Genomic DNA, 21,197 nt, shown 5'->3' on the forward strand with positions numbered 1-21,197 from the left:
GCTTCTGTAAGGATTCCCCAGAATTACTCCAGCTATGTCAAAGCTTTCTTGTCTATGGCGCTAGCTGACAGAGTTTTGGCCAGATACATATGGACGTGAGACTACACGTTAAGAATATTTTTTAAAAAGTCTGAATCAATTTTTTCTTTAAAAAGAAGACAAAAATCTAACCATCCGTAACACTGTGAAAGAACAGTACAGCTTGTTTCCAAATTCCAGAGAGGAACACATTTTATGTCAAGTTCTTTGTTTTGAAAATAATGTTTCAGGAAACAAATAAAATGAACTGTGTGGACACAATGAGAAGTGGTTTACAACAAATATTAATCTTACAAATGAGTCTGTCTGTTAGGTCAACTGCATTCCAAGCCCCAAGCCAGTTTAACTGTTTTTTATGCTGGCATTACAGACCTTCACTAGGATATTGTTTAGATTTACATTTTTCTTCCCATTTCTAAGGATAATCTTATTTTAACACTGACAAACATTACATATCTAACAAGTTTTTTTTAAACATCCATACCGATACATTAAATAAACATATAGAAATGGTTTCTATCTTTCGTCTGCCCTTTCATCTGATTGCACTATGAATTAACATCTGGTTGGGCCAAAATAAAATATCTATTCTTTATGATGTAATTGTCAACCTGATGTGTTTTACTACAAGCTCGGCAGGGCTGGTTTGAGTCAAAACAACATCAGTGCAAGTTGAAGGTTGTGATTTTATGGGGTTATATTTTTTATGTTGACACTGTTAGCTACCTACAGCCTTTGGAAATGGGCAGCTTACAAGCAAAACAAACAAACAAACAAACAAATATTAAAGCATTTTAGCAGACAAATCACCATTGTGTTGCAACTACTAAAAACAAAGGCTAGTTTTAGCTACATTAAAAGAAGCACAGCATTCACTTCATGCTACGTCATACTACATTAGTATCATATTCCAATACTCTCTTTTTTTCACTAGTCAAGACATATTTGGAATAACCTACCCAACGTATGTCACTACACTGGAAGAAGAAAGGGAATTCTGCCAGGAAGCTGCTGAGAATGCTGTGGCATACAAATCGGGTAAACAAACAAACAAGCTGGAAGGGCAACCAGGTGGAGAAGCACGAGGAGGAATAAATACGTGCACTGGAATCCGCAGAGCAGAAGATTCAATGTGGCAAATGTCCTCGGAAACAAGAAGGGCCATCCTACAAATAGTGCACACACGGGGTTTTGGGTGCCCCAGAAGACTGAACGAGAGGATAATTTGGAGAAGCAGCTGAACAGATTAGAGACGTCTGACCGTTGTAAGCGCAAACAGTGAGAGTTCTTTAACAGGGAACGTCTCCCTTAAGGACTGCTGCTGCCTTCTCTTTAAGGGGCATTTAGCTGGAAGACCACCCTAACTGCACATGGCAAAGCACAGGGGGTTGGACTAAGTGATGTGCAAAATCCTTTCCAACTCTGATTTGATGAACATTTCTTTACCAGTTCCAAAGGGTAACAGTACAGAGTTAAGTGTGAAGAACTGCCTTTTCTTCTGTCCCAAAGTACCGAAGCAGTTTAGCAGAAACAGAGCATGTTTTAAGTTCCCTTCATGTGAGTATTGCTGTCTTCTCATGCTGCTGTTTGCTGCAATATCTAACTTTCAAATATGCTCCACCCACAATTAAAGGAGCTCACACAGTATATTTTAAACGGTGCTAAGTTCATTCATTCCTGATGCAGGTATGGATCTCAAAGTGTGCAGGGATGAGGGGCCGTTCTCGCACCATGCAGGGGATCAACAGAAACTAGCCAGAGGCAAGAGAGGAGAATGCCGAGTATCCCACTGAGGGATACTGCAAAAGCACCACAGCAAAGGCCAGCGAATGTTCCAACAATGCAGGCAGGCCACCACGTGGCAAGGCAGGTGCCAGCCAGCACTCATTGTTAGCAAGCCTAGTTCAGTGGTCCCAGCAATGAACATCACTAGTTCTACTGGTCAGTGCCAGAAAGAGACAATCCATATTTCCAAGAGTTTAGCAATGAGCTGTACCTTATTCGACTCCGTGTTGTAGGAGTGACAGATGCTGTTGGTGAAGATGAGAGGGACAGTTGTGGCGAAGCAGTCCCAATTGCTACGAGGGAGGCTGGAGATGTTCCATCGGGAGCAGTAATATCCCGTTTGATTTCTTCGCTGCTTCGGCGGGACACTTAAATGGAAAATGGAAAAGCCTGATGTTCAAATTTATCCTGGAGCCCACATCCGCTGCCTGAGCACCTTGTGTACCGTTAGCAACCCCAGTTAGAGTAGATGTTGCTGCCACTGAGTTTGGCCAAAGGTGTAAGATCTATGCTTGTTCCAGAACTTCGAAGAGTACATTCTAAGGGCTTAAAATATTATTCAGAAAGAAACTATTTTTATTTCACTACAAGACATTTACTTACTGATCTAGATGTTAAGTTGTAGAAGTTCTATCACAAATGCAACATCTCAAAATGGGTTTGGCAAAGGAATGAGTCTTACTTGTCTGCTTTAATCTGCCTACATTCCTCCTATCTGGTTGCAAACAGAAAAGGATTGCATAGCAATACCAGTTTCCTTACACGTAACCTGTTAACTGTGCTCACTGGGCCTAGACTAAGGCGAAGGCTGAGGTCCACCTGTTTCATACCAACTTCTATTTGTTATTTCACAAACCGACGTATCCAGAGAGTATCTCTTAGGAAAGGGTGTGTAGATCACAACAAGGGCTGCCTGCCTCCATACTATCCATAATTATTCCATGGCTAGATTATTACCAGAGAGGGATTTGGCACTTTCCATAGCTGGAACTCTTGGCAGAGAAGCTGGTCTGCTGGCAGAAGAAGTTCTCAGCAAATGATCTGCACAGAAAGGGAACGAGGAAACATTACTTCACCTTCAGCACAATTCTGACCTGATCCTGCCTACAGGGAGAGGTGGTAGAATGGATGACCCCAATACAATAAAGCCCAAGTGTTTTGTGTATGTGTGCACATGCATTTGTGTAAGCTGGCTTACTGCTTAATGTGTGGTGGGTCCCAAACATGAGACTAAAAAAAAAAATCCACCTATTCTTTGAAGTGTGGAGGAGAATCAGGCTGCTTTCAGTCATGAACAGGTGGTAATGCGGGATGCCAGATAGCCTTCTTCTGAGGCTGTATCTATTACTCTGCGAGGAAGAATTGGCTCTCCTTTTCTTTCAAGGCTTTCTTCCACAGGCTGAAGGTATTTTTCTTCTAGTGAGAACCTGATTTATGTCCTAAATTGTTAGTGTGTATAGCTTCTTTTCTCTAATTTATCAGCCTCTACTTTTATCGCATTGTATTTGTTTAATTATAATTCTGGAATGCTTATTGTTCCAACCCACACTGAGAATTATTTTGGAAAGAAAAGAATGGGATAAAAATGATTTGGTAAAATAAATCAAATGATGCTGCACAAAACCCAGTTTTACAGTATTTTCTGATCCAGGGCAGAAGGAAATGTTGCTGATGCAATAGTTTGGCAGTCAGTGTCCCTTTCCCATTTCTGTATACACTAATTTGGATTCCAATTTACTTTCTCCTGTATATTAAATAATGCCAATGGCATTCAAAAAAACAAGCAAAAAGATTAGTACAAAGTATTATTTTAAGACACGGAAGAATTTCCATTGTTGATACTCTGCTGTTATTTGTCCAGGTTCAAAAGGAAGCCTATTACTTGTTCACATGAAAACTATTCTTGAGAAAGGTCTATTTTAAAAAGCCCAGACATAAATCAAAGAGCTACACCCAGATCTGAGAGCCATTCATTCTTACCGGAAAGGCCCTTTGAAAGGAAAAGTTGATAAGTAAATCTACCAAGCGCCAGAAAAATATTTGGAAATGGAGAAATAAACATGGAACAAGTAGTTTTGTAACGTCTTATTTTTTGTTAAAGAAATTCTAAGAATACTGTCCTAATACTAGCAAAAGTAAATAAGGAAACTAGGTTGTATCCAAAACTATGCAGGTGTAGTATGGAGAACTGTCCATACAGAAGAAATTTTGAATTTAGAATGCTGTCTCATTAAACACAAGTTGGGATCCTTCTGAATCTTTCAAAAGCAGCTTGTTCAAATGTCATATGTGGAGAGAGAAGATAGTTTGAAAAATGTTCTACTGGTAAAATACAAAATATACTTCCCATGGCTTTTTGGATCCCAACCCATCATTTTCAATCTACGTTTAATTTCAAACCAGAGTATCTTCATCAATATGAGATGTCATAGTAGAAAAACCTCAGTGTAGGGCAGAAGAGATAAGTCCAAATGTGACTATTTTTCAACAGAAGGTTATAGATTGTGCCTCAAAATGCACAAAGACACTGAAAGAGTTTTTCTAAACAGGCAACTTCAGCAAAACTCCAGGAATTGATGAGTGTTTTTAAAACAACAATGGGGGAATTGGCTGAGGGAACCTTTTGCCTATCGGATCAGTGATGTGCATCACTTTGTGCTCCCCATTATCAGAACACAAGTCCAAAGACAAACTACTGTCATGTTCTGGAATGGCCCAGCAGAATTAGGCAACAAGACATCATTCAGCTCAGCCAGGCCTAGAAACACATGGCAAGGCTGCCAATTACTCCACAATCAGGTAAAGAAACGGAGCTGATTTGTCTTCTGCAAAGATCCTTCCAGGCCCCCCTCATTAGTGAATGTTTCTTAGCCAAGGGAGATTCTGGTGGGTTTTAAGAATGTGTTTGGGTAATGCTCACACCAAAAAACACGTACCTTGAACTGGAATTTCTGCATAGCTTGGCCTTTTGTCTGATAAAGTAGCCAGGGGTTTTGAAGTGGATATCGGTCCACTTATGGAATGTCTCTGAAGGGGGGAAAAATTATTTTTAGGGAAAGGAACCAGCTTGCTAAAGCCCAACTTGAATATTATGTTCCTATCTGAATTTTAAACACATCTCCAAGAGAGGCATCACCAACCCCAGTACATCACTATGATTCTGCTGAGCATATAAGGGCAGAGAATCAGGTTGAAAACTAGCAGGGCCAACGGCTTATGCCAGAATCTCAGCTGCAGGACCATCACCACCTAAGATAAATGACTTGTTCCAGAGATTGCTGCACCTAGCAAGCTCTGCTCCATCTGGCTGATTTCCAAACAGCTATGCAGGATTGCATCTGCTCAGGGAATCCCAGGACTGAACGTTACACTGAGAAGCGAGCAAAAAAAGCAAACCACCCACCCACAGGAAACGGCAATCACAAACCACTTCCATGTTCTTGCCAAGAAAAAAATGACGTGCCCATGCAGTTGCCACAAGCCAGGCTTGACTGAATGAAGACTTTATTTCAAGATTCCTGAGAGGGCAGCTGAGCATTTTAATTACATTATAATTAATCATCACATTCACGGCAGTGAAGACTGAATTGGTAACTTAAGGATCCTCTGCAGGAATCTGTCAGGCAAACCATACCTAGGCAGTCCTAAGTAGCCAGGCAGAGGTCGCAAAGACCAGAGTTCATACTCTGGTTTAGCCATTATTCATTTATTTATTTAAATGTATTGGCTGCCCAACTCCAGTGGACTCTGGGCAGCGTACAAAACTTTACAACCAGCCCTCGCATTTACGATCATTGCAGCATCCCACAGTCACATGATGCCATTTGCACGCTTCACAGCTGGCTTCTGATAAGCAGAGTCGATGGAGAAGTCAATAAAATCACAAGTTGTGGTCATGTGATGTCTTGCCTAATGACTGTGTTGCTTAGCGACAGAGTTGCCGGTCCCAATTGTGGTTGTTAAGTGAGGACTCCCTGTATTGCTGCTTTTCCCAACTGGGGTGCTTAGGAATACAGGAACAAATAACAAGCTGGAGGGTTCGCCCCCATTTCCACTTCTCACAAAAATCAGCTGCTGAAAGGGTTTTCTGATTTCTGATCTCAGGCACCACAGTTCAGATTGTTCCTGATAATCCTAGTTTGTAAGGAGTTCTTAAACATTTCTCACTTTGGACCTCACTGTTTCCCTAACTGTGGCTGAGTAAACAAAGGCACCTCCTTTGCAGCCAAAGACGTGTGTGGCTCATTCCCCTCTAAGAGACCTCGTGACATGTGAAGCCATGCGGGCCAGCAGTGGCTCAGAAAGAGCTTCTTCGAAGGTGGATGAGATAGAGGGAGATGCACAATTGGTGGTAATCGTTTGGGTATTATTATGGCAAGTAAATGATAAGTAATACTGAACGTAAGACACTCTTTTACTGAAAAGCATTCTCGGTTTTTCTTTCTTTGTGTAACGCTAGCACTGCTTTAAATGTGGCATCAGGCTTCCTTCAAACCATTAAAGTGCATTTACCTGCATTGGAGAGACGGCAGCTGCCGGAGGGGTTTTCAAAGGACTTGGGCTTAATGGAGTTCGAGGAACCGCAGCTGCAGCAGGACTAGGAACTATAGAAAAAGAAAGCAGTTCCGGATTTATATCCAACAGCATAAATATTCTAGAAGGAAACCTCTCCACCTTTTCTCATATAAAGTACACAGACGCAAACATGGCTGGCAAGTAAATTCGGCTACCCATGAATCTGTCGGTGTCTCATTCTGGGCGGACAATGCAACCTAGGCATGCCATGCTGCTTTCCTCAGGTAAGATTTACACGGAATGATGCAAAAAACCCTGCATTTGCGTCTCACGGGGATGTTCAGGAGGGCACAACCTGCAGAGCCACCTGTGTTGCCCCATAAGCCCTCAATCCCCCCCAGGACTGATGCCTCTTGCAGTCCCTGAGTTTTTTAAAATTTTCCTCAGTCTGTCCTTTGATTAAAATAAAGCAAGAAAACATGTTAATTTCAACCAGTTCTTTCACAGTCAGAACTTTAAACAATGAGTGTAGAACAATTTACTTTAAAGGTAGGTTGTTTATTTTTTAGTGCTGGCTTTACCCCTAGGGTAAATTTCATTGATATGAAAATAATAAAGAAAAACTAAGAATTTAACAGATGGGAAAATCAAATGATACTAAGATGAATGAGGGAGACCACTGATGGGACCAGACACCACACCATCTTGGTGGCCGGACTTCAGCTCTGCTTGAAGAGGCTAAGACGGTTCTTTCTTGTGGTATCTGTCAATTAGTGATGCTTTGACAGCTGAATAAGGACGAGATGTTTTAGCTGCTTCAAAAAAAGCTAAGGGATGCTTTCATTTTTGAAGCCCCCTTTTTTCTTTGTTCCTATCTGTTTTAGTCATTTCTGCCATCTTTATTCTTTTTTGTGGTTCCTTCCTTGTTTTTAAATGTGTTTAGCGATTTGTAAACTGCCCAGTCACCTGGAGTTGGGCAGCATATACATTTAATAATAAATTATTATTATTATTGTTATTATTATTGATGAATTCTGCTTTTGAAATCAAACAGATTTTGTATTTATATTAGAAAAATTAAAATATCTTTAAAGCTGAAACTATCAACATTTATGATGAATGGAATAAAGAGTTGGAATATCTGATAATGGAACATCAATGGATGCAAATATTTAAAAATGTTGTGTTTCTTTGGACTTGAGGTTGCAATTAATTCCTTGAAAGCTTTTGTTCCAAATTCACTGGACATCCCAAAGAATGCATCTGAAAGGAGGGAGCGTAGATTTTCTTTGTTGACAATGTAAAAGATTTGATGATACATTAACCCATATGATTTGGCCTTACCTGTTATTGGTTCCTTTTTGGAGTGACACTGTAACATATATAACTAGATTTATGGGTAAACGTTTTAATCTTAAAGATATTAATTACATTCCAAAACTCTGGAACGTGTCTATTTTTGTGAGACTCTGGTTATATTGGGTGTGGGAAATAGCCAAGGAAATTATACTGAGTGACTGGAAAGGTGCTATTCCTCCACACATCAATGACTGGATTCAGGAAATGTGTAATTTCTTTAATTTTTGAAAAGAATTTGTTTGCTTTGTTTATTCCTTTTTTTTTTTTTTTTGGTAAAGAACTTAAAAATTAAGTTCTTTACCAAAAAAAAAAAAAAAAGGAAATAAATTATATACAACTCGTTGGATGGTTGTATATAACATTTTTTAAAATTGTTTTTCTTAGTTGTTTGTTCCTAGTATTTTTGTTGTGCTTTAAGTTGTTTTCTCTGTATTTTTAAAAATTGCAATAAAATACATATTTATATATTTAAAAAATCTGACAATTCGTGACGACCTTATTTAGGAAGGCATTTGTCCCACTGGAAAGTAACTCTGAACTGCGGTTTCCTTTCAGCTACTTTATTTACCCACTTTTCTTGTATACCTCCTACACCCCTACATACTCACCATGGTCTACCCTTTTGGAATAACGAGGTTAGGCAGAGCGCAGGAAAGGAGTAAGAAATAGTAAGACAGACAAATTACAGGCCTGAGATACAAAAACCAAAGAAAATGTAGTAAAATAATGCTTTATTTATCATCAAATCACCATGTGGGATTAAGATTCTGAAAAGGAAGCTCCCATATAATATTTTACTAATTGTATGCAGATTTTTAAAAAAAATTACCTTGTGAGGCGCTATCAAAGGACTTGATGAGTGTCTTGACAGTGGGAGTCGGTTCCGAAGACGTGGAGGACCTGCGGCTCAAGCCCATGCCTTGCCTCAGAGCTGCTAAATCTCTTTCAACAGCGTTCATGTAGTTGTAAACTCGGCCGCGCTCCTCTTCTTGCCTAAATACCAGAGTAAACTCAACAAGGTGCGCTTTCACAGGTCTGACCGACTGACAGGTATGGGACTAAAAGCATCTGTGACACTGGGAACCACAACTTTACTAGAGAACGTATGCCTGAAGGATGCAGAGACAAGTTTATTGTCTAATCTTTTAAACGGCTGGAATTCTTAAGGGAAATAATAGGCACGCTGTCTTTTACTACGCGTAGCACATGGAACTAAGACAAAATGGAAACATTTTGGAATGAAGAGGGATGTTTCTTTTTACTTTTGGCAGTACTGTCAAAGCATGTTCTATGCTGTAATCTATGGATGTGATCAAGAGAGAGAGAGCAAGGCCTAAAGCAAAAATCCCAGAGTATATTTTATACTTAAATACATGAGTAAATAAAAAAAAAGTCAGTCACTGTTCAGCCAGATACTCCTAAGAGGTGAGAAGATGGGGACAAAGGATTTAACAGAGAAGGGACATCACATTCATATCTATTTTTTGCTACCACTACCCCAATGAAAATTTAAGCTAAATTAAAACTAAAGACAAATTGTTACACAATGACAATTTTCAAAGCAAAGTTTTGAAAGTGACACAAATGTAAACAAATTAATTCCAAAATACTTCTGATACTGGACTTTACATAATGTTCGTCTGTAAGTCCTAAACATCTGTCAATTTCTTTCTAAATTAGAAGATTAGAAAAATCCAGGTAACTAGCCATTAATGTTTTAGAGACTTTTGTAACAAATATTTGGTAACTGACTCTGCCAATTTTCCATAGCAAGTGGGAAGTTTCTGCCCTGATTCTCAAGAGGTGGTTCTGATTTAGATATCCTCCATGTAAGGGCTGCTCCTCAGCCTGATGTTCACAAGGACCCTGGCTAAAGGCCTCCAGCACTTGCTCAGTAAGTAATGGAGGTAGAGCAGCGAGCGTAAGCTTTGGTTTGGCTTCGTTAGACGAGACAATTTTCAAAACAAAACAGACAGGAGGCTCTTACACTAGAACCAAAAGGGAAAACTTCCTAGTGAAGTTAAGAAGAGAATATCTTATGGGAATTGCACTTAGTTTTGAATGCCTTGAACGAAGACTGGTGTGGGAGTTGTGTCTAAGCATAGCCTCATACCTTTTTGTTGATAATATCGGCTACAGGTAGGCCTTGACTTACAACCACAATTGGGACCGGAATTTGCCTTGCTAAGCAATGTGGTAGTAAAGCGTGATGTCACATGACTGCATCACTTAGCGACAGCAATCCTAGTTGCCATCGTTAACCAAGAATTGTGGGTTGTTAAGCAAGTACCCACCCCAATCCAAGCCATTCTGGGCTTGGTCCTCCCCCCACCTGCCTATCTCCCCCTCCATCTCGGTCCTTTCGGCCACCCTGCACCACAAGCAGCTCCAGAACCGTGTGGCTCTGGTGCTGCTTGCCACATCCCAGGAAGCTGCAGCTGCTCCATCTGTCCCAGCCCAGTCCCAGCTGCAGCCACCCTTGCCACCCCTGCCACCCCACCCTCTGAGATCCCCGCCACCCTGTGCTCCACTGCCCCAGCTGACCTTCGCCATCTCGCTCCCGCTGCTGATGAGGTGCGCCCAGCCTGGCTGCTGAGCTGGGCTGAGGCTGGGCTTTGCGCTGCGTTGTGGCTCTGGGGCTCCTTTCTGCTTTTTTTTCCGCAGTGCTAAGCCCAGCCCCGGCCTGGCCCAGCAGCCAGGCTGGGCAAGCCTTGCCAGCAGTGGGAGCAAGAAGATGGCAAAGGTCAGCTGGGGCGGCAGAGTGCAGGGTAGCAGGGGGCCAAAAAGGCATAGATGGGAGAGGGAGATGGGGGGAACTGAAGTGCCTCTGCGGCTGTAAGCGCAAGCAGGCTGCCAAGTACCCGAATTTTGATCACGTGACCATGGGGGTGCTGCAATGTCTGTAACTTTGGGCATGGGTCATAAGTCTCTTCATTCAGCATTGACATAACTTTGAACGGTCGCTGAATGAATGGTCGTAAGTCAAGGACTACTTGTACTCTATTTCTTTTTTGTCCTCAGTAGCTCCTCTGATATGAATTGATCCGTTCCAGTCTACTTCACTTCTGTAATTCTCAGAATGTCAATATTTAATCTGACATTTCTGTTCTCACAGCATCAGGTTTGCTTTGGTTCATGGTTCTGACCATGTATGTACACCATTGATACATTCCACGTAGCAATGGTGTACATACCTTTGCAGCACTGCATATTTTTTGCCTCCAGACACATCTTCAACTTTAATCCAGCCATATCATAAGCACTAGTACTACCTCTACCTGCCTTATGCTGTACACTAGGGGGCATAGCAAAGGTTTTAAATAGCTGTTTTAACTATTTTTTAATTATTATGATTGCTACTTTTCTTTTCCATTTCAGTTTTATATTAACCTAAAAAGCCACAATTTGAGTCTACAGAAACTGAGCAACTGTTTTTTTTCCCCCTAAAAGAAAGAAACTTAATATTAGAAAAATCTATAAATGCAGAAAACACTGAACATTTCAATCATTCTGGTAAACAACCTGGGGAATGTCCCACTGGGGAAGTAGAGTGGGGAAAGCAGAAAAGGCAAGCCCCACGCAGCCCCACAGCAAAGGAGATGGACAACGCAAATGGTGGAAACAATTAGGAGGAGGAGTGAGATCTTTGGGGGCACATCTCTTTCTTGTTTATGCTTCCTTCATTGGGTTCCATTTTCCTTTCTGTAGACTCAAAGGGGCAGGACAGTAAACAGCCCCAGGGCCCAGTCCAAATACTATGAAGGCAGCAAAAACTCATCTGAGGGAGGAAACGGGAAGAGGCATCTCTACTTCATCTTATCCAGTTAGAAAAGATGTTGCAGTCTATGAGCTGGAAGAAATAGCCAGTGTCTGGAGAAAACTAGTGGATGGGGCAAAATCAAGAAAAAGGAGGCCCTACCAAACTTACTGCTTTTATAAACCTCCTCTAACAGATGAGCAAAAAAGACTGTAGGTTATCAGATATTTTCCTATGTGTTCAGCAACTGCTTGCTGTGCAGCTTTCAGAAATTTAAGAAATTACCATAGGTAAACTATAAATGATAACGATAAATAAGTTTCATTAACATACTTGCGTGATTTTATTTCCTCTAACTCTTTTGTGAGCTTTTCATTCTTTTCTTGAGCTTCATGCAGCCTGCGCTTTAAGTCTCCAATTTCCTCCTGTGCTTCAGATTTTATGTCATTTGCAATGACCACAGCAGTCTGCAAGTCTGCTTGAAATTGCCGCCATTCTGCAGACTCTTCCTGAAAATAAGCAGATATAAGGCAGCCAGTTTCCAGGGAGGGAACTGATAAGAGTGCAATTCAACAGGAGGAAGACAAGGAGAAGCACTATCTTTTGAGAGACTGTGCGCTCAGCTGGGGGGGATGAAACCCTCACCACCTGAACAGCTGCTGATTGCAAGGCATGTGCCCCAAGAGCTGTTGTTGATGACCCATTGTGAATGAATAGCAAAGAAGAAGCTATACAAAATAAAAACTGCAACCAGTTTTAAGAAAACAAGTAAACTAAGTGACTGAATGGAATGTGTTGGGGGAGTTCCTTCAAATTTTCTCTGTAAGTGAACAGTCACAAAAATGAAGCCAGACATGCCTTTGCAGCCATGACCTATCATGCTTACGCCAAGTTTGTCTTCCTGCCTAAAAATAACCTGGCATATATTTGCAGCAAGCGCAGGCCTGTAAGATGCTTTGAGGATTGGTACAGTGAATGGCAAAGGACAATACTGATCAGCTCCAGCAAAGGAGGTTCTATAAGAAGAGCCAGTAAGAGATACCAACTCTCCAAACTGAAGAAGATCCAACAAAGGAGCAAGCCCAGTGGATGAAACTGACACGCAAATCCCAAAGCCGTAGAAGAAACTCTGCAGTTCTCAGGCCCCAAAGCTGTTAGGCCCTCCCAGAAAAAAAACTATGCTCTGAGGTTTTAGAGAAGAAAGAGAGACAACTAAAGTACAGGAGAGAAGGATGACTGTAGAGGGAAGAGAAAAGGGATGATTAGCAACTCAATACTCTGAGGAACAGAAACAAATATACACTGGCCTGTTTCAGATATGCCTGCTTACTAGGAGCGTGAATGAAGAATGTGACAAAACAACTACCAAAACTTATTAAATCCACTTTCAGTTATTCATTCCTGATAATCCATGTGGGGACAAATGATATGTGGTATCTCACAATCAAGAGAGGAAGCTGAAAAACCCTGCGGCTCTGATGGTGTTCGCTTCCACCCTTCTGACCCATGGAGGAGGACTGAGAAGGGAAAGAAGCTGCAGCACAGCAACCAATGACCTACTGATCATGCAAACAGTGTTGATGAGGAGATCTGCTTTTTGGGAGCATCGTTTCAGTTATCTGAACGATGGGTTGCTAGCACAGAATGGGTTGCACCTGACAAAGGAATGTGTTTGGCCAAAGCATATTGAGCTTGTTCAGAAAAGCTTTAAGCTGAATCTCATGAGGTCTGACACTGAAAATCCAGAAGAACATCAGTTAAAGACATGAACATATTTGCAAGTGGGATGTCACTGTAGAAAAAGTGGGAATGATGGTTCAACAAACATTTATTTATTTGCTTGCATGCCACCCATTCCCAAAAAAGCTCAGGTTGGCTAATAGTATCAACATAAAACAAAACAAAACAAAACCCATCAGAACTGGAGCTGTGCATGTGGAAAGATAATTTGGAAGAAGTGCTTTGAACTTCATGTGAGCATCTCCCTGATATTCATGAAGGAGCCCAACAACGTTCAGGCTTCCGTGTGAGCCTGAAAACATGTGGCTGTTTTAAGGAACTGACTTGCTAAAGTATATTGCCAGCTGCCTACATGCCAATGGATTGTGGTACTGTAGTCTGACTCAGACTTCTCCAATCTGAGAGCCGTCAGGCAACTGTGAAGGGCAGAATGAAGGGGTGGACTGAAGCTTCAGAATGATAAAAAAGATGGTGAGGGAGGGGGATGTGATACAGCAACAACTTAAAATGATAAATTAATGTGATCCATCCAGGCCCAAAATAAAGCTAACGATTGTACTCGGGTTAGGGCTGGGCAAGAAATAAATATACAGTATGCTGTGTATCAAATAAAGCAATGATAGAATTATACAACTTCATAAAATAAAACCATTTCATTGGAAAGAAACAAAAATGATCAAATTTAAAACGGTATTTAAATGGCAGAAAGAAGACAAAACAATGTTCCAGCAAACACAAAGCTACCTTTCTTCATGTTTTAAGAAATGAAAACACTACTGACACTTCTTTCATGTTGTTAGCTGTTTCTGATACTAAAAATACCATTTATTTATTTTATATATTTATTTATTTTATATATCAAATTCGTCACCGCCCATCTCGTTGAACAACTGAGTGGTTTACAAAACAATTAAAATCAATTAAAATGACAAAATTACAGTAATAAATAGAAAATAAATAGATCCAAGAATAATTGGCAGTCACTCAGGGAGCGTCATCAAGGCACTAGCCACCCCCAGGATTGGGTAAGGTTGTTATCACTCCGCGCAAGCTGGCAGAGCCAGGTCTAATTCTTTCCAGAAGGCCGGGGGCATGCCGCACCTCTGGGGGAGAACGTTCCAAAGGGCGGGGGCAACGGCAGAGAAGGCTCTCCTCCTGGGCCCCTCCAGTCAACATTCTCGCTGATGGGACCCACAACATGCCCTCTCTGCCTGACCGGGTGGGATGGGTTGATGTGACGGGGGTAAGATGGTCCCTCAGGTAACCTGGACCCACGCCATGTAGGGCTTTAAAGGTGATAACCAACACTTTGAATTGGACCCAGAAGCAGACTGGGACCTAATGCAGCTCGCGTAGTAAAGGTGTTATATGTGCCGTTCTTTGGGCACTCAAAATTGTCCGCGTGGCCGCATTTTGGACCAGCTGTAGTTTCCAGATACTCTTCAAAGGTAGCCCCATGTAGAGCTCATTGCAACAGTCTAGCTGAGGGATGACCAGGGCGTGAGTGACTGACCGGAGAGCCTCCTGATCCAGGAAGGGGCATAACTGGCATACTGCACGGAGGTGGGCAAAGGCTCTCTTGGCCACGACTGCCATCTGCTTCTCGAGCAGGAGCCATGAGTCCAGGAGGACCCCCAGATTACGCACTGGGTCTGTCCAGGGCAGTGCAACCCTGTTCAAAACCAAAGATGGTAAATCCTTGGATACAGAGAGGCCTCCAATCCATAGCCACTCTGTCTTACCAGGGTTCAGCTGAAGCCTGTTGTACCCCATCCAGACCCCCACAGCTTCCAGGCACCGTGAAAGGGTGGTCACAGCATCACTCACCTCACCTGGGATGGAGATGTATCATCTGCATATTGATGATACCTCATCCCATGTTGGCGGATGATCTCAACCAGTGGTTTCATGTAGATGTTAAAAAGGAGTGGAGAGAGTACCAAACCCTGGGGCACGCCCCAAAGGAGGGGCCATGAGCTGGACCTCTCGCCCCCAATCAACACCAATTGGGATCAACCTTGGAAGGCAGAGAACCAGCGCAAAACTGTGCCCCCCACTCCCAACTCCCCAAGTCAACTCAAAAGAAAGCCGCTGAGAGGTCAAGAAGAGCAAGGATGGATGTACTACCCCCATCCCGCTCCCGCCAGAGATCATCCATGAGTGCAACCAATGCTGTTTCCATCCCATATCCAGGCCTGAAACCTGACTGAAAAGGGATCCTCTGGAGCTGCAATGCCACCACCTTCTCAACCATCTTCCCTAAAAAGGGAAGGTGGGAGACCGGATGGAAATTGTCCAGTATGGTGGGATCCAGTGATGGCTTCTTGAGGAGTGGGTGCACCAGTGCCTCTTCAAAGCTTTAACTAGCCAGGAGGGACATGGTTCTAGTTGACAGGTGGTGGCATTGACCATCTGGAGGACCCTATCCACTTCCTCGGGTTCAACAGGATCAAATTCCTCCCAGATAACAGGGTAAGAACGTACCCTGGGCATCTCTACAGACCATGCTTGGTATCCAACTGGAACTGGATCTAAGCGATTTTATCCTCCAGATCCTAGAAAATTCCTCTGCGTAGCCCTGTAAATGGGCTACTGAGCTTCCCCTTTCCCAAAAGAGATTGTGTGATCTTAAACAGGGCCACTGGGTGGCATTTTGCAGATGCAATAACAGTGGAGAAATATTGACGTTTCACCGCTCTTACCGCCACAAGGTAGGCCTTAATAGCGGCTTTAGCTTGTGTTCAGTTGGGGGCAGTCCTTATTTTCCTCCAGCAGTGCTCTAGACATCTTTTAACCCTTTTCAAAACCCTCAACTCCTCCGTAAACCACGGGGAGTGTCGGGTTTGATGGGTCAAGAGAGGCTGCACAGGCGCAATCTTGTCCAAGGCCTTGGATGCTTTCCTATTCCAGGTAGCAGCCAAGCCTCCACTGGACCGTGCAGCAGACTCTTGGGTATAACCCCCAACTCCCTTTGGAACCCAACTGGGTCCATCAGTTGCGGGGGGTGGACTGATTGAATGGGTCCTACCTCCCTGCGGAGGGGAGTAGCATAGGAGAATCTCAAGGCCACCAGGACATGATCTGACCATGACAATTCCTCCTTCAGATCACATTGCCACTGCTCTGACAAGAAAACCAAGCCTGGTGTGAGACCACTGTCCCAAGTTGGGTCACGGATAATCTGGGACAGGCCCATAGTCAATGAGCGACTCCAGTGTTAATTTCTGAATGGGATCAGGAATAGCATGGGAAAATCTGATTATTAGTCCTTACCCCCAGTTTTTATTCTGTGCAATTACTTTCATTCACCAAAGCTCATAAAAAATTTTAAAAAACGTTTCCTTTGTCTGGGTTGCTACAGGCACCACAAAGGACATTGTTCCTTGCTTAAGCCAGCTTCTCCCAAAGCACTCTTAAAATGCTGCAGCTCGCAAAACAGCGGCAGACTGTAAGTTGCTTTGGGTTCTCTCTCCCAGTACAGCCACACTGTGCTTCCTCTCTCCCTTTCTGCCTGGTGCTTGTAAATTCCCCACCTCCCTCTTGCAACTCCTTCTTTGCTGCAACCTCAAAGCCCCTCCTCCTCTGCTGAATTCCTTCTGGGGAGGATCAGAGGTTGGCATAAGAACCTTGGGTCCCCTAATTTCCCCTCCTTTCAAAGGCAAAGACAATGTTTTGAAAAAAACACCTAACTTTCCTATGCTGCTTCGTCTTCAACCTACTTCTGCACAGAACTAGTAAGCCTATGTAGAGAGTAAGGAAAGTGATCTTGACAGAGATATGCAAGATCCTTTACCAAAGCAACAAGGAGAGAAACATATCTCAAGTCCACAACAGACAGAAAATATTTGGAAGAGGTTCAGACAGACCCCTCCCTAATTTACCAGAGTATAAGAAAGGGGAGGAGGTACAGCACAGTCAGACTTGCAAAGTTCTGTCATTAGAGCCCCTCTCAATAAACGTAATCTTAGCCTTCCTGTGGTGTGGTCTATCTGGTGGGGCTGACAGCCTACTTGAGAAGACCAGGCAGGGAAGCGCTCTCTCATGACAATCCCCTGCCTCCCCCCCACCAACTGTCTTGCAATCCTCCTGGGGTTTGCAACCCACACGTTGTGAAACTCTGGGTGAAGGAATACTCAATTATTTTGAATGGATGTAAAGATTGAGAAACAGATGAATTGCATCCTAGACTACTGAGGCAACTGCAAAGTGGGCAAATATTGTCCCTATTTTCAAAAAGGAGGGGAAGGGGAGACCTGAAGTCTGATACCGATACTCTGGAAAACTCTAGGACAAATCATAAAGAATTTGATCAGTGAACACCTTGAAAACAAGATGGTGAATACAGTCAGCACAAATTTGTCAAAAACAAGTTATTCCAGATTAATCTTATTTTTTGATCTAGTAATCTTAGTAGAATAAATGCTATAGATAAAATACACTTGATTATAGCAAACTATTTGACGAAGTATCCCATGGCATGCTAATCAGCAAGTGTGCACATGGAGCTGGCTCAAAAATCAAACAAAAAGTGCTTTTCAACGGTCCCTATCAAATTGGAGGGAGCTGTAGAGACTGGAATGGGTTGTACAAGGTTCCTTCAAGGGCCCTGCATTCTTTAATGTTTGTATTAATATTGTGGGTGAGGATGTGGAAAGGCTGCTTAGCAAATCTGCAAAGAAAGCAAAATTAAATGGGAATAGTACAGACTTGGAAGACAGAAACAACATTCAAAAAGATCATGATAGCTTAGAGAAATGGGCTGAAAATATTATTATGGAATTTAACAGAAATAATGTTAAGCTGAAATGAGATACAGAGATCTAGAGTGAGGGATACTTCACTTGGCAGTAGTTTTGGGACAGGATCTTGCGACAGCAGTTGATTAGATACTGAACATGATTCAGCAGCACACTATGGCTGCAAAAAGGCAAAGGCAGGTGTGGTTCCCAAATCATAGAAAGTATAGTTCCAGTATATATTCTGTGTCAGTCTGATCTCACTGAGCAGTTTGAGAGCAGAATGAATGACCAAGAGAGGGGGCAGGCTTCCTTTCATGAATGTGCTCAAGTGGGGTCTTAACAGCCATGTAGAATCCCTTATTTCTGGATTCCTACCCAAAGGAGGCTGTGGCATCTAATGACCTAAGTGGTTCCTTATGAATCTATGAAGAAAGAATGGTAGAAGAGACATGCATTCTTTTGAAATCATTATGAAAGAAAACAAGAAGCTAATCGGACCAAATAAAAAAATTAACTAGCAGCAAAAAGTTATCAGCCACATTATTAAATTCTGCCCAAGGCACCAAGGCAATCTGAAGGAGGACACCAGAATAAAACACAAAATCAGCAAGAAAATAAAAGCAACAGCTTAAACCTCAAAGGACACAGATGTATCCCAGCTCTTGTACGCCCTTGGCTGCTTCTCCTGAATACAGTGCATTAAACTTGATGACTTACCCTAAGTCGCCTGTGCAGAGTCTTGATCTCTCTTTCCATGTCATGCTTTTGATCCTGAAGCTTCTTAACCGTGTCTGGCAAATAAAAAGCAGCGCAGGATTTAACAATACACCTGCATACATTTCATGCATTTATTATATTTTTAATCTGGCTAATAACCAAAGTACTCTGGATAGAGAACAAGGGTACTGCAATGCTGTTATATAAAAGCAAGCATCCCTAAGGCATAAAACTGTCTTGGAAGAGGTAAGTATACTAGTCTAAAGACATTGGTGTGCATGCTATGGCAAAAGTGGTAACCTACACCTAAGACGACCTTCTCTCTTAGGAGCCAACTAACATCCCTAATCCTTATGCAAATATATAAATGCACTGCTGAATTTTAATGTGAAGTTCCTTGGCTTGCCTCAAGGACAAAATACGTTTGTTTCAGGTTAACTTTTCAAGTAGTGCAGTTTTGCTTAAAAGCTGCTATTAAGACAGGTTAAACATTGTCATTCAGAGTTGGCCTTTCCAGCTTGTAACACCCGCTTTCAAAATCCAAGAACGCCATCTAGTGAAATGTTAAAGAAGAAAGCAAAGGCCCAATTTGAGTAACACCTATCTATATCTAGCAGGGCAGTGACATTACATTCCTTTTTAATTAGAGGTTGTAAAGTTATTTCCTTTACATCTTAATCTCTGAGGTACGGTAGAACATGTAGATACTGTAACCAGTTTAGTCCTAAAGTGTTAGATTTCTATCTGTTAGATATTATTCCACCAAGTATAAAACAGTCCTTTAATGGTTATAAATTTATTCATTTCTATCTCATTGTCTACAATACTTTTACATTTGTGGGACAAAACAGGTAGAAACCAGCACCAAATAAACAGGAACAATCAAGGAAAAAACAACCCAATTAAGGCTGGTAGGATAAGCTACTGCACATAAACAAGCCAGCCAACTCCACTTCCCTCTGCACAGATAGAAAAGCAAGTTCAAAGAACATCGGAAAACAACCATTACATATTCCAGAAAAGACTGTGTTCCATCAAAGCCATTAATGGGGAAGGATACGGTGCTAATTTTTTTGACCACTTACTGTAGTGAAAGTAGAACACTCCCATTTTTTAAAATACATTCCCTTCATCCAATTTTAACTACGTTCTCTTGTTTAAAAAAAGGTACTGAATTTTATATATATAGGCTTCTTCAATCTCTATCCACTTTTAACATTTATTATTCAGTATAATGGAAACATTATATTTCACTTGGAAAGCTATAAAATTATGTACCTGCATCCTCCTTCCGAGGTCTAAGATATATTTTTCTACTTATATGCAGCCTTTTCTTTCTCAATACAAATTTTATAAAAAATGTTTGTTATGAAGTCCAGAGTTTTTCCAGTTAAGGAGACTGGCAGTGTTTGAGAAAGATGTAATGGCTAATATTCCTAAACTATTTTAGGATGCAATATCCCCTAACATAGATAAGTTTAATAACAGCCATAATTAAAGCTGATCTTCAGTTTTATGCATTAAGAAATTATAGTTTACTGTACCCAATTTGGAAGTATTTGGGGGGAAATAAAATTCCAAGATTTAAGTAATAGTTTTTATGGACCTCTCAAATTAAAAGCCCATGGGTAGATTACAACAAACATGATAAATTATAAAAGCAACAATAATATCAAATTGTAAAAATAAAAGTAGTAATATATCACATAATAAATCTCCCCCCCCCAATATGGATGCCAATAAACCTAACTAGGGTTGAAGGCCCTAGTTGAAATGAAACTGTCTATAAAGACTTCTAAAAACCCCTGAGAGAGGGAGTTCTAAAGGTGGGATGGATGGACAGCGCAGAGAAGGCCTGTGATCTCATCCATGTCCCCCTCATTTCAGGCAAAGGACCCTTAACAAGCCTTCCCAAGATGTTCTCACTGCATAGACAGATTCAGCTCCAGCAAGGGGGTGCCTGATATTGTAGTTGACATGGCACTGTTTGGGACAAGTGAAATAAAGCAACACCACCCCCTCCCTCATTACCTTCCCAAGGACTTGAGCAACAATAAACCCCCAGCCCAGCCCTAAATCACCTGGAGGGCCAAGGAATGTTGATAAGATTGGGAGAAGATACTAGGATGTAGGCATAGCCTCTGGGAACCAGGAACCGTTTAGGAGCGACTCTCTAAAAAGAAGCTATGTTCATGGTTCTCTCAAAAACCACCACAGTCTTTGTGGTCCTGTCCTCAATTATGTCCTTGTTCTGCCCTTAATTTCCTCGGTAAACATCTGACCTGCTGCTATCCAACCCATGCACAACCCTAGAGAGGCAGGTTGCATCCTGCCCTTTTTTAAGTTAGCTTTGCTGACTCCAGTTTGAAAAATAAACAATCTGTGTATCAATGAAATTGGGTGCTGGTCTCCAGCTTTAAATAACCCTTGGAGAAACTTGTGGGAGAAATTTTTCCTGCAACCTAGTGCTATACCATACAGGGCTTTACAGATCATGAGAGCATTCTGAATGGGGTCCAGAAGCTTACTGATAACCAGGGCAGCAA

At 41.9% G+C, this 21,197-nt stretch overlaps 1 protein-coding gene across 2 annotated transcripts in view; it reads right to left on the minus strand.

Moving 5' to 3' along the window:
- Positions 1 to 21,197, minus strand: part of SPECC1L (sperm antigen with calponin homology and coiled-coil domains 1 like) — a 71,012-nt gene that overhangs the window by 20,198 nt on the left and 29,617 nt on the right. For both annotated transcript variants that reach the window (XM_088143751.1, XM_025171286.2), the window contains exons 6-12: positions 18,652 to 18,725; positions 11,789 to 11,964; positions 8,528 to 8,691; positions 6,337 to 6,428; positions 4,761 to 4,851; positions 2,782 to 2,865; positions 2,036 to 2,192 (exon numbers count right to left, since the gene is read on the minus strand). In XM_088143751.1, the coding sequence (XP_087999877.1) occupies positions 2,036 to 2,192; positions 2,782 to 2,865; positions 4,761 to 4,851; positions 6,337 to 6,428; positions 8,528 to 8,691; positions 11,789 to 11,964; positions 18,652 to 18,725 (838 nt within the window). The remainder of the gene's footprint in view (positions 1 to 2,035; positions 2,193 to 2,781; positions 2,866 to 4,760; positions 4,852 to 6,336; positions 6,429 to 8,527; positions 8,692 to 11,788; positions 11,965 to 18,651; positions 18,726 to 21,197) is intronic.

The sequence above is a fragment of the Python bivittatus genome, unplaced genomic scaffold (genome assembly GCF_059951505.1).
Source record: "Python bivittatus isolate LINGU-HERP-01145 unplaced genomic scaffold, Pbiv_v1 ctg000390_np1212, whole genome shotgun sequence".
NCBI lineage: Eukaryota > Metazoa > Chordata > Lepidosauria > Squamata > Pythonidae > Python > Python bivittatus.